This window comes from Clarias gariepinus, chromosome 6, assembly GCF_024256425.1.
Source record: "Clarias gariepinus isolate MV-2021 ecotype Netherlands chromosome 6, CGAR_prim_01v2, whole genome shotgun sequence".
Classification (NCBI taxonomy): domain Eukaryota; kingdom Metazoa; phylum Chordata; class Actinopteri; order Siluriformes; family Clariidae; genus Clarias; species Clarias gariepinus.
In genome coordinates this window covers 28,575,699-28,589,626 of record NC_071105.1, presented here as the reverse complement: position 1 = coordinate 28,589,626, position 13,928 = coordinate 28,575,699, and the positions used below count along the sequence as shown (strand labels likewise).

General features: G+C 38.1%; 1 protein-coding gene across 4 annotated transcripts; it reads right to left on the bottom strand.

The window, feature by feature from the left end:
* Window positions 1-749: 749 nt before the first annotated feature.
* osgn1 (oxidative stress induced growth inhibitor 1) lies at window positions 750-9,851 on the bottom strand. Of its 4 annotated transcripts, none has more exons than XM_053498105.1 (6): window positions 9,678-9,851; window positions 6,878-6,944; window positions 6,510-6,646; window positions 3,684-3,875; window positions 2,967-3,058; window positions 750-1,941 (listed from the first exon to the last, which is right to left on the bottom strand). In XM_053498105.1, exons 2-6 carry the CDS (start codon window positions 6,927-6,929, stop codon window positions 942-944), a joined length of 1,473 nt encoding a protein of 490 aa, XP_053354080.1. In that variant the 5' UTR covers window positions 6,930-6,944; window positions 9,678-9,851; the 3' UTR covers window positions 750-941. The 4 variants fall into 4 exon arrangements, with proteins under 4 accessions (XP_053354080.1, XP_053354079.1, XP_053354081.1 ...); XM_053498104.1 differs by lacking the exon at window positions 9,678-9,851 and adding an exon at window positions 7,033-7,246; XM_053498106.1 differs by lacking the exon at window positions 9,678-9,851 and adding an exon at window positions 7,113-7,246.
* Window positions 9,852-13,928: the final 4,077 nt, after the last annotated feature.

Below are 13,928 nucleotides of genomic sequence, written 5' to 3'. Positions count from 1 at the left end.
GATGGTTTTCCAAGACTGCATTTGGGTGGGCACATTCACATGTGAAGGATTTCTGGCTAACAGCAGAAATTTTCCCTATTTTTAACTTCATTATTTCAAATCAAATTAAACCTTTTCTATATTTGTTTCTTGATTTTTAAGGTGCTGTATAAATGTCTCTGGCATGAGTCAGGCCTTGTCCACATGTAGCTGGATATATATATATATATATATATATATATATATATATATTTTTTTTAAAGAATTTTATCTGCAGTTTTGGCCTGTTGTCCAAATACAAACAGTTTTGGTCGTTGAAAACAAAGCTTTTGGAAAACTCCATCCGAAGTGAAGATTTTCCAAAACTCGTTTTCAGTGGTCAGATTCTGACCACTGAAAACGAAATAGGGGAAACATATTTTGGCTTGTTGTAACTTCACCTTGTGTGCCGATGATGTCAATGTCTGTGTGCTCGTTTCCTTGATTTGACATCAGCTTTGTTTATGAGGTTATTTTGTGCAATGGTGGACTTGCATATAGTAAACTAGTGACTTAACGTTGCTTAGTGTCATTTGGACAGAATTATTTAAAAAAAAAACAACGAAGAAAAACTCTGTGTGGACATGGCCTCGAAATACTTATTTTTTTACTAATTATATTAGCATTTAAGCTTTGCGGGCATCACTATTTGCAAAAATTAGCCGTGCTTGACATGGATCACCATTAGCACATATGTTTAAAGAAAACCTACTTTTTCTAGATCAGATTGATTTTTCAGGCTAAGGCAAACAATTACACACAAGAATGGTAAATAAGGCCCAATATTCACCAACAAAATAATCTCAAAAAAAGTGTTAACCATTTGCCTCTGTTTTAGGCAGGTAAACACAGAAATAAACCATTGGACTGTCCTTGGCAATGGATTGGATAATATTTTTCCCCACACTTCTACAGCCTGGCTTTTATAAAACAGTCATTGATTTCTCTTTACTCTTTTGCATTAGATGGCATGCAGTACCCAGTGCACCACCCTTGAGGAAGCGCACAAAGTTTTCACCTACAAGAGGCCCCAGAGCATACAGTCCCACCTCCCGCACACTTTCACAGGTATATGTCTCTACCTTAATGGGGTTGCGCCGACAGCTGATTGGCTGTCCCGGCTCTAACCCCAGCTGCCGTCCATCTTCAGGCAAAAATGAAAGATTAGGTTGTGAGCCGATCAAAACCAGTGCCAATGAAACCTGTAGCACCACGTGGTGCCCGTCCTCTGCTTCCAGCACACACTTGCCATTGGGATTAAAAGACACAACACGGTGTTTTGGGAAGCTCATATATCCTGGGTAGGAGGACGAATTAGTGTGGTCATTGTCCGTTGATGCCACATGCTGGGAGAGTAAATTGGGTAACGAATGGCTTGGCTGGTACTGCTGCTGGCTCATCATCTGGTGCACTTTGTGGTACTCCGGGTAGAGGAGACGGGGCAGCTGGTTAAAAATTAGTGCTGGGTCCATAACGCCTCGGCGGAATGTGTGATACACTGGCACATTGAGGTGGTGAGTGCATAAAACGGCATCGGCTGCTGTCAGTCCAGCTCCAACCACCAGTACGGGATCTGAAGATTTGCACAGGCGTCCACTTGAGATGACCGTCTCAAACTCTCTGAAGCTGTGGAACACAAAGGGTAATGATTCTCCTTCGACTCCAAGGTGGGCTGGGGAATCACTGGTGCCTGTGGCAAGCACTATATTCTCTGCCTGCACGAAAAAAGGCACTGCATCTCCGTTGTCCAACCTCTGTATGCCCTTGATGTGCCAGACAGACTGACCTGAGCCAAAAGGGGCACGCTGCACTGAGGTGACTGTGGTGCCATGGGCAAAGTTGTTACTTAGGCCCATTGTTTTTACATAGTGCTGGTAGTAGGAGGCGATATCTGCTGATGTGGCGCGGTCATTTCGAACATTCCTTAAAACAAAATAAATTAATTAAGGTGCTAATTTAGTCTCAGCATATCAGCATGCTTATAATTAATAAAAATTTTAGGAGTAACAATGTAGAATAACAAATGAAATAGAAATCAAGCTGTTAACCGTTGACAAAAGGCAGAACGGAATTCATGGTGTTGCCACCAGATTCTGTTCCCATCAGGTTGAGATTCATCTGACCAGGCTACATTTTTGCATTCCAAATTCCATAAATACATTCCCTAAATCAAGTGAAGCCATCTTCAACCTTTTTGGCCATATAGATCATATTCTAACGTAGAATTTATAGGCCTGGTAACATCTGTCCGTGGTCGACATTTCACCCTGGTCCCTGACTTTGGACACCCTTACTTTAGATTAGTCAACATACAGCCATATCAGTGTGTTAAATCAAAAGTGTTTGTTTCTCCCTTTCTTTGTAGCTCAAATGCGCCGATATGGGAAAACAACACACAGTTGAACCTTGGATTGCGAGCATAATTGTATATATAAGTACTTGTATATCATAAACTCACCTATAAGAAACAATGGAACCACATGATTTGCTCCACAGCCCGAAAATATTCATATAAAAATAAATAATACGAAATATAAAAATAAAACAAATTAACCTGCACTTTACCTTCGAAAAGAATCGTGGCTATAATTGAGACCAGAGAGAGGATGCTTTATGCGTACACACGTGGTCACACTTATGCCAACAATATATGTGCACATGGATGTTGACTATATGAGTGATGCACATGTACTGAGACTGACTTTTTTACAGAGTTAAAATTTATTTACCATTTTTGCTCGTCTTGCAAAACATGCGCAGAACACGGTACTCAAAATCCAAGGTTCCACTGTAATCCCAAGCTCCAAATTCCCACTTCTGAATTAAGTCAAGGTAGTATAGTTCCTCCTACTCATTTCATACAAATTTACTGAAAGCTGAAAGTTCTCTTCAAGCAGTGATCAAAAAATCCTTTTCTATTTTTACAGATCCTGAAGTCAACTTCATACCTGCGTTTCTCTCTCATCCAATCCTTCAAGTTGAGGCCAGGAAGCTCCATCCAGTTGGCAAGGCTTAGTGTTAACATGGATCCCTCCATGGCCTGTAGGAACAACAGAAGCAGTCATAGCATAAGATACACCGCATGCAAAGCACATGACTAACATTTTAAACGCAGAAATAGCTGGCCATAAAAACACTGAACAGCTTTTCAGTGCATTTGCTTTAGTTGGTGACACAATGGTTAAAGATAAAGGAAAATGAAATTACAAAGCATACAGTCACATAATTATTAATATTTTTACATGTTAATTATTGCATTGTGTTTATTCTTCAGAACATGTTAAATATAAAATAGGGGATGTTATTAATTCATTAGAATTTTTAAATAGGATTAAACTTTTAGCAAAAAAAAAAAAAAGATTTTTTTAGCTTGATGTGTCACATGGGCTACAGAGATACACCCACATTTTGGAAATTCACAGAGTGTCACATGACTGCACCAGATCAAGGATAAAACTAATAACTTTCCACAACATTTAAAGGGTTTGTGACACCTATTCCCATGGGTTCTTATGTAGTCATGTGAGCTCCATATTATTTCCAGCTCTTAGGTGCTGTCCATGCCCAAGATTCCAGCAACACCTGTAATCCATTTCCCATTGTAAAGAATGCAAAAAAGTTAAACCTCACTCTAGTGGTAGGCAGCTTTTCCTGTAATCACTTACATGCCATGCCCCTCCAGGTGGTCCTTTTCCAAGCACAAGGTGGTTAATAGCCCTTTCTGGCTCATACCGCCATTGCAATGGTGAGGCACAGTCCAATCCGAAGTCACTGTCTGGTAGGAGTAATGAATCAAAGAGTACAGCCAAGGGATTTGATGATCTGCCTTCCAGGCCTTCACACAGGTACTCTAGATCCTAAAAAAAAAGAAAAATGCACAAATAAAAAATTGACACAGTGTCTCTCAAATTTTTTTTATATTGTTTTAATAATAGTTTTATTATTTTTAATTATTAAGTTAATTACTAATTTATTTTAAAATGTAATTTAAAAAGTGAAACTCATTTTACATTCATTGAAGCTTATGTCACATAGAAAAGTTTTGATCAAAATTGTTAAACTATAATATTCGGAGCTGGACTGATTTTTTGTTCAGTCTATAGGGTGTACATGCGAAAAACATAAGAATGCATCATCCTCCCTCCCTCCCATGTACATGCTTACATAGATTTTCATTAAACGCCTGCTCTTCAGATTTGTAATATTTAATATTATTTAAAATAATAGCCTATATTATCCTACTTTATGTCCAACAACTGAGGTATGCAGTTTGCGTTACTGCATACCTCCTGTAAGTTTAAGCCTATCAGACAATTGCACCCAGTGATCTGGATACCCATGTGTTTTGAAAGCTGTCTGAAACAGCTTTGCACATTTTTATAAATTATTAATTAATTTTATTAGCCTTTATTAAGTATCACTACTTAATCAGTACCTAATCTTTTAATACTGCAAAATGATTAAAAAAGTGACCATGTTTAAAATTTTGCATAGTATAACTTGGAATTAAATGTGGGAAATTGTTGCAGTTAAATCAAATGTCTGTTTTAGAGGCATAGAACAGGTGCTACAAAACCAAGTTTTATATAATTCTGTTAAATTAACATACCACAGGCTTTACTGGCTCATATTTTAAAATCCATAATATAAACTGAAAGTTTATTAATGGCCAGTAGTTTTAGGTTTTAAGCTTAATGGTTACATCAACAAGAAAAAGTTTTGTTATGGTAAAGCATGTACAAATTAATAAATGATTAATTATGTATGTTGCAAAATCTTGTTTAAATTTCATCATTTACAGCTGCTCCAATTAAGCTTAATGTGCTCCCCTTTACGCTCATTAAACATCTATGTAAATATTTCATAAACAGAATTTATTCACTGGTGGAGGTCACTTTAAATAAATTTATTTAATTAAATAAATTTAATTATTAATAAACTATTTACTATTATTAATAAATTCAGATCCATAATGCGAATCTTCTGTTCCTCCAACATGCTAAAGGTGCTCTGATGGATTGAGACCTGGTGACTGTGAAGGCTATTTGAGAACATTGACCTCATTGTCATGTTTAAGAAACCAGGTTGAGATATTAGCTTCATGACATGGCATGTTATCCTGCAAGACAATAACGGGATGACCATGGAAAATAGGGATGGGAATCATAAGCGGTTATAACTCCAAGGTTTTTTATACGTTAGCTTTTTTCAATACCTTTAAAACTTAAAGGTTCGGTGAGCTTCTCTGTTACATTAACGCAAAAGAGGTGGTAAGGCACTCCTATGTTTTGTAGCCCAGCTCCGCCCAGAAGTCACCTTTTCATTTGCACAAAACACCAAAGGGACAGCACAGGTGTTCAGAATTAGACCTTCGAGAGTTCCAGCATATCAGTCCCAGAAGTGAGACAGACTCAGCTTCAGATCCTGTTAAGATTTTTAGAAGTTATTGGGCTTATTCATGGGCTTTTAGTAGCAACAAATCCAGTGAGTGTTATTTTGCAATGATGTCCTCGATTGTATCCCGTTCTGTGATACAAAATTTAATATGGGGTTGTTTTTGAGTTATGACTTCAGTGAGTCTGTTTCCTAGGACCTACATAATACAGCTAATGTAGTCTTCTTCAGCTACTAGTTGTGTCTAAACTTAAAATCACTTAACATTGAGGATGTCATCAAGAAAAAAAATCTTAAATATACACACAGTAGCTCATCTGCTACTAAAAACATTTTTCTTGCTTGTTTTGCTTGTTTAAAAGGCAGATTCTAAAATCCTCAAAATGGGCGGCAAATGCCTTATAACTAAAACTTGAGTGGGTTGGTGTCTGTATTCTGACTAGCTAGAAAAATCAATTTTTGCAACGGGGTATTTGGGGGCAGTTCATTTAAAACTACAGACACCAAAATACAATGTTGCATCAATGAGAAACAGACAAAGAAGGAAATGGCAGCAGGAACATTTACGACACAAGTCATATTAACTTGCTTAAAAATTAATATAATGAGCTTTAAATTGTCATGAAATTATGGTTACATTTTGTTTAATCTACCCTCTTATCTTCCATCCTTTCCCCATCACTGAATGAATTTATAAACACTATCAAGCATTAAAAAACATGCTGTAAGGGAATAAAGCTAAATTCCTCAATATTAATTAACCAGGACTATAGTCGCTTGGATCTAGCTTTCTATCATTCTATACAGACATCCACAGTATGCGCCTCTGAAAGCAGCGTTATGATCTGCGATGGGTTTAATTAGTCAGGTCTGGGACCATCAACATTTTGTGGTAATGAAATGAACCCTGTCTCGTTTGCAAAAGGCTCCAGGCCCCCTGCAGTACGGTACATGATTGTTAAATGCCAGAGCAAATATACACCATAATCAAATCCACTTTACTGGACTATCTTCAAAGTACTTAAGAAAGCAATTATTTATTTAAAAAAATAATAATAATAAATAAATAAATACAAGATATGCAGGTTTAACCTTACCTGTTCAAACAATGGCAGATGAACATTCTCTTTAAGTTTTCTGTGCAGGATTGGATTGGGGTGAAAGGCCTCTGGAGAAAAATAGGGGGTGTGTCCCGATAGCAAGTATGACAGGCAAATTCCTGAAGGTCCATTTCCTGGTGAGGAAAAAAAAAAAAAAACACTTCTTTTTCAATGCTCTTTATTCTTACTTTGTGTAATAAAAGATTGCTTTACTTACATAAAGCACGCTTAACTTAAAATTTTAAAGAATTTAAAATAATAATTCAAGTATAAATTCATCAATTCATTCCTCTCATCCTACTTCACAGCAAACTTACAAATGAAAGTTTTTTTTATTTTTTATTAATTACTCATTACTCACTTACCTATAATGACCACAGACAGGACATCACCAGAGTCTTTATTTTGTAGATCCATGGCAAAGGTACTCAGCTGTATAAGCCCAGAATAATAAAAAAGTCAGTTGCAGAAAACATTTGTAAAATCTCTTTATACTCTTTATTCCGTTTATATGTCATACTTTGCAGTCAAGAAAAAAAGATGGTGCTGCAAAAGCAAGTGTAATAGATGTAGTGATCAGACAGTAAATACAGATCTTACAATGTGTGCAAAATCACTTGCAAGTGAACACAGAACAAAATGTAAAGCAGTCCAGTGAAGCAGAGTTAAAGAAACAGAGAGCCTCTACCTCTGGTTATATCCTTCTCCTAAAAGGGGCGTTGCATAACGCAGTGGACAGTGTAAGCATGACAGTGCAGAAAATTTAAAGTGATAGCGCTACTACCAATTCCCTAGCAAGTACTTCAATAAGTCCACTAACAAAGATCTATATGCTAACTGAAAATTTCCTTGATACATTACCCCTACATTACTCCAAACAAACTTTTTGAAACTTTTCCAGTTCCGTGCTAAATGAGATGTAGGTTAGCTGGCTAGCCACCCAAAGTTAACCAAAATGGGTCAGTTGCTGCATTTCGTTCCACAGCATACTTTAACCAGTTTGCCCTATACCCTAGTCTTCCCTGGAATGCTGGTTAAGGAACTTCAACAAAATTCTTCTATACAGAACACCAACACAGACATTACTCACGCCATGCATTCCTATCAACAAGAACATAATACTAATAAGCAATCCCCATATTATAATCAATAATTCATTACTATTCATATTAAATGATATCTAAATAGCCCCCCCAGCATGTTTTATGTATGTATTAGCTTTGACTGTTATTCTGTGCTGTTGCAGAAGCCCAAATATCTTATCTTACTTAATTGATTCAATTCTCAAATCAGAACTGAAATTCTCAAAACAACTTGTACACATTACATTATTTAGTCAGTTATACACATCTGAAAATAATTTCTTTTTAACTTAATAATGCTTTTGTACATTCATGCAAATAATGAAGTACAACTGTCTGCTGTTTCCTATGGTAACACTTGCTTGTCATTTTAATCTAAACGCATTATATTGCATCTCTGTTGAAAAGTCTCACCCAGAACATCAAAGTATTGTTTGTCATTACATGGAAAACAGTTAAACCAGTTGAATCTGTCAATTTCTTTTTCCTGTAAGTGTGGCCTGAATTGGTAAAAAGCTTGATGAAAATCTTAAATTCGACAATAGAAAGGAATGTTTTAAGCACGTGTTTAACCATTGATCAACATATTCTCCAAAATGGCTACCTCAGAACCAGTACGTGAGGACGTTACGGCAGACGTCTGCAGCAGATAGATAAGATAAAAGATTCTTTCAGTGTTGCGTTGTATTTTATAAGTATTTTGCAGAGGATAGAGGTGGTTTGTGTTTTATATAAAATATACATTATTTTTAAAAGAGATTTTACACAGCTTAACATTTACAGGTTTACCTACTTAAGATGTACTAATCAATTCTGATTCAAAAACTTACCCACCAACTTAGCTAATTAAACTGACCCAATAAATAAATAAGCAGACTGATTACATTGCACAATAATCATTTAGCTTGTTCAGTTTGTTTTGTGGGGCCATGACAAAGGATGACTTCTTTCTATAAGAAATGACAATCTACATTGTTTTGAACCTGGGTCAATCTACTATTTTCTACTATTTTCTTTTGTAAAATTACAACATTCATGCAAATATGCAACTTTATGAAATCTGATAGATTTTGTGACTTTGTAAACCCCTTATCAAACAAAAAGAACTCTGATAAACTGAATTCAATAATTCTTACATCGCCGCACCTGACCAATAGGACTTTTTTATGTTGTTTTGTAATGTGTTGGGTTTGTGACCAAACACTGATCACCACTTATTTCCTCTTCATTTTAAATGCGCTTCTTGATGATTACTTTTTCACATCCACTCACCATCCATACAAGAACCTCTGTAGTACAACTGGGGACTGTAAAGGTCCATGATGATTACTACTGTATTTATTCCCATTTCATAAAGACAGTGGTAGGCTCTCTGGATCCTGGAGGTCCAAGGCGACAGTGCTAACCACTAAGTCACCGTGCTGCCTTTCTCACAATCACTGGCTCTTTTTGTGCATGTTATTTTGGAACAGTTTGAAGTGTTATTTTGTGGTGACATGATCAAAGGTTATAAACTAGATACCATTTTTTAAAAAGCAAAAATCGTCCCGCCTCATTTACCCTAATCTGGTTACACTGACTCTATGTGCTGATTTATTCTTCTGTGTCAAGTCAACGCGTACGCCGGTAGTTTCTGGAAAATTCTGGGGGTCATTCTGTAACGAAAAAATCCACTCTAAGTAGCAAAAGTAATGTCGGTAGGTAATATATTAATAACACCACACACAATGTACCAAAGAACTAATAAGAACTGGCCGTTTTTAACCTGACTATTAAAGGTTATTGAACGTTAACGCACAGTTTAGCACGTGAGAAGCGGCATCACGCGCTAGCTTTACAGACTCATTCGTGTTACACCCGCCGCCTGCTAACCGTCTGACATCGTACATGTTACAGCGGGCGCTCGGTGCACGCTCCTGTATGCAAAATACCCCGAAATTATATACATGTTATTATTACATTTCACTAGCGATTAAAGCATACTCGCTGGAGCGGAATTGATATGCTTTTAGCCACCGGTCTGAGGACATGCTAAGCTAACATGATCAGAATGAAACAGAATGAACTGACACAGCACACTTACCGGTCACACGCCGCTTAATGCTGGACAGAAAACTCGAGATTAACCTACTAATAGATAAATAAATTAGTTAGGATAACGTCGCTACTAAAACGTTACGCTGTACCATTGGGTGTCGCCATCTGCAGGGACAGCTTTAACCGCTAACAATGAATGTTTTAATATCTCGCTGTGTCCCAGTTAGCCCAGACCAATGGCTGACATGAAAAATTGACGATCTGAGCTGTGATTGGTCCGGTCCTGGTTGATGTAAGAGCACTGTCTATCACTCGACGCTGATTGGCTCAGCTTGTTGAGTTCTGACCAATCGGGAAAGACAACGCAAAGGACAGTGCGTTCCATTTCTTTCTTCACAGGCTACTCAGGTGCTTGTTCAGTCCCTCGTTATTTCAAGACTGGACTACTGCAACTCGCTCCTGGCAGGCCTGCCTTTGTCCACGATTCGTCCTCTGCAACTGATCCAGAATGCAGCAGCACGACTCGTTTTTAACCTTCCCAAGTTCTCCCACACCACCCCACTCCTCCGCTCCCTGCACTGGCTTCCTGTAGCTGCCCGCATCAAATTCAAAACACTGATGCTTGCCTACAAAGCTAAAAATGGCCCAGCACCCACTTACCTCTCTGCGCTAATTACACCACGAACTGCACCACGTTCCCTCCGATCCTCCAGCACTGCTCGCCTCATCCCACCATCTCTCAGGGATCGAGGGCGGCATTCATCCAGGCTCTTTTCTGTTCTGGCACCTAGGTGGTGGAATGAACTTCCTCTAGATGTCCGTACATCAGAGACTTTGACTATCTTTAAACGACGACTCAAGACGCATCTGTTTCTCCAGTATTTGGACTAACCCCCCCCCCCCCCCCCCCCCAAAAAAAAAAAAAAAAACTCAGATGTGTTGGACTAATGGTACTTAGTTATTAACCTAGTTAACCCAGTGTAAGTATGTATCCAATGTTGTAAACATTAAAGCACTTTTTGTAAGTCGCTCTGGATAAGAGCGTCTGCCAAATGCCTAAATGTAAATGTAAAGGACCCTGCTTTTAGTAGTGACACAGGGAAAACATTCAGAAAATACGCAGATGGACATGTTAATATATCGTGAACTCACTCACTCATCTTCTACACCACTTTATCCTGTATTCAGGGGGACCTGGAGCCTATCCCAGAAGACTTAGGGCATAAGGTGGGCTACGCCCTGGACAGGGTGCTAGTCCACCGCAGGGCACACACACATACAGTACACACACGCTAGGGGCAATTTGGGAACAGCAATTAGCCTAACCTGCATGTCTTTGTTCTTTGGGAGGAAACCGGGATACCCGGAGGAAACCCACAAAGCACGGGGAGAACATGCAAACTTCACCTTTTACACCTTCTACATATACATCTACCACCACATGTACATTACTGCACAGTAAAATTTGCATATCCCGGCGTCTTGTTAGTAGGCCAGAATGGAGTGGACATGGTTAAAGGCCTTGCTCAAGAGCCCAAAAACAGCAACCTGGCAGAGCTGAGACTCAAACCGCAGACCTTCCGATCAGTAACTCAGAGCCGTAACCCACTGAGCCACCACTGCAGCCATCAATCCCACTAACTCTCCCATGCTAAGTATTTAAAATTTAATTAAATTCCCCACATTTAATTAATGTCTTCAACCAAGAAGTAGTTTGGCAAAATAATTATACCCAACAGTCCTCATATGAGGATGATACCAGAGCAAGACAATAAACTTGGAAGAAGTTACATTCAGGTCTCACGAGGGTATAGAAAAAAGTATAAAGCAATTTTAATAGGCCAATATTTAATCATCTTTCACAATTTGCTAGTATGTATGTACACTTCATGGACAAAAATATTTGGCCAATTAATTATTTATTTATTTTATCCCCAGTGAAGGGAAATCTTAATGCTTCAGCATACCAATACACAGAGTCCTGACCTCAACTTCATCGAGCACCTTTGGGATGAACTGGAATGGAGATTGTGAGCCAGGCCTTCTCATTCAAGATCAGTGCCTGACTTATAAATGTTCTACAGAATGAATAGAGATAAATTCCCAAGAAGCTGTAAAATATTCAAGTATATGCAGTTAAATACAATGTCATAGTTTGGCCAAATTCTTTAGGGTACATATGTATTTATCGTGTTTTATTCTTCTTGCTATTCTTGTTACATATGGATATGAAAACAAACAAGCACATTAAATCATTCATCTCTATGAGATTGCAGTTTATCCCAGAAACACTGGCCATAGGGTAAGAATTTACCCTCAGATGGTCATCAGTCACAGGAATATATACACTGATTAGTTGTAGCATTATGACCACCTGCCTAATATTCAGTAGGTACTTCTTTTAAGACCAAAACTACGATGTGCTGTGTGCCCTGACACCTTTCTAGGTATACCAGCATTAACCCTTTAAAACATTTGTGGGAAATGTGTGGGAAATACAGTAGCTATTTTAGTGGATCAGCCTACAAGGGTCAGCCTTTACTCCCCAGGCGCATTAGTGAGCCGTGACCACCCATCACCCAGTTTCCAGTTCACTGGTTTTCCTTCCTTGGACCACTTTTGGTAGTTCCTGTCCGCTGCAGCCCAGGAATTTCCCACAAGAACTGAAGTTTTGGAGTTGCGCTGACCCAGTCGTCTAGACACAGTATCTCGTTACAAAGTTTGTGGGATGTATTAGACAGCAAGTGAACATTTTGTCCCTGAAGTTGATGTTTAGGAAACAGGGATAAATTGTGATGGCTAGATGGCTTGCTTTATTTTTTATCCACAGTTACGTGATATTTTGCACAAGATCTTATACTCATTATGGAAGAGTCAAACCACTTCATAAAATCCTCTCTAGCAGATCCCTAAAACTTTCAATGTCGGCCAATTCATGTGTGAAAATAATTCATCCACTCCCAGAGCCACTCTTTCACAATTTGAGCTATATGTGCAATCAACGGGAAGAAAAAAAAGGGTAGTTAGCTAAACTAATTTTATTACCTAACAATGTTGCTGATTCTAGCCCTGACCAAGTGAAGCAACCTCTTGTGTGGAAATGCTCTTACATTCATTATCATAGCCATTTAAGGATCTCTGTATACATTGGCTGCTCGTATGCAACAACATGCAAGGTAACTTCCCCTCTGTTACACCGAGATGCATTTTCACTAAATCCATAAAAAATTGGGTGAATACAGTAAGAACTTGTACAACTTGGCAGAAGCGCAGTAGAAACTGATAAGGACATAGTATTGTCCCCGTTGACAGAGAGCTGCTATGCTTTTTTTGAACATGTTTAAAAAATCCTGGTGAGAACAGGATCAAAGCAGGACACTGGAATAACTTAATAAGAACAGAGTAATAAACACCTCTTAGGGACTTTACTAATGTACTACAAGCATTTGAGAAAAAAAATTTGACCGAGTTGTCATTGGGATGTCACTGCCTTGTTGCAATGTCAATAGAGTTTTCACAACAATCTCGTCAATCTTATACTATGACCATGACAAGACCATGCTATGTTGTAGAAGACCACATTATGTTCATATGGCGTTCTTCTGATGTTTACCATGTAAATGGCACACATGCAGCACATAATCGGCAAGTCTTAGAGTTCAGAAAATTTAGCATAAATACTAAATCCAATGTCAACATAGTAAGCACCAGACATATTCGGTTTGATCTCATCGGAACTGGTGAGCATATAATGATGTTCGCAATAGAAAATTAGTGACAACATAATAGAACCTGATGGGTATTTCGCTAGGATGTAGTATAAAATTGTAGAACCAACAGGTTACCCTTAAAATCACTCAGTGTGCATGTCAGTGGAGAGATTGCCACATTTCCTAGTCATTCCTAGAAACTCAATCCTATGAACATACTCTATTTTACATTTCATTCGAAAGCTTAGATTGTCAGGAGAAAATTTAACCCAATATTGAGTGAATACATAATATATTTCAAGTCTGAGGAAGTCAAAATGTCTCAGAGAACTGACGATGGTCGTTTATAACTTTTAAACGTTCCAACCACATTTCATCTGCAAAGAAACGTCCACTATGCTTCCAGGTATTAATAATGCTTTGAACAGTTTTTAACCTGACTGCAGTAATTTCAGCAATTTCCTTTGTTGTTTTCTTTGCTTAATTATGCCAATACCTCGTCCCTTGATCTTTTTGACAACTATGGGATACATCACCTGATATGAATGTTTAAGAAATGAGAAGCTACTCACTGCATAAGTTAGGGT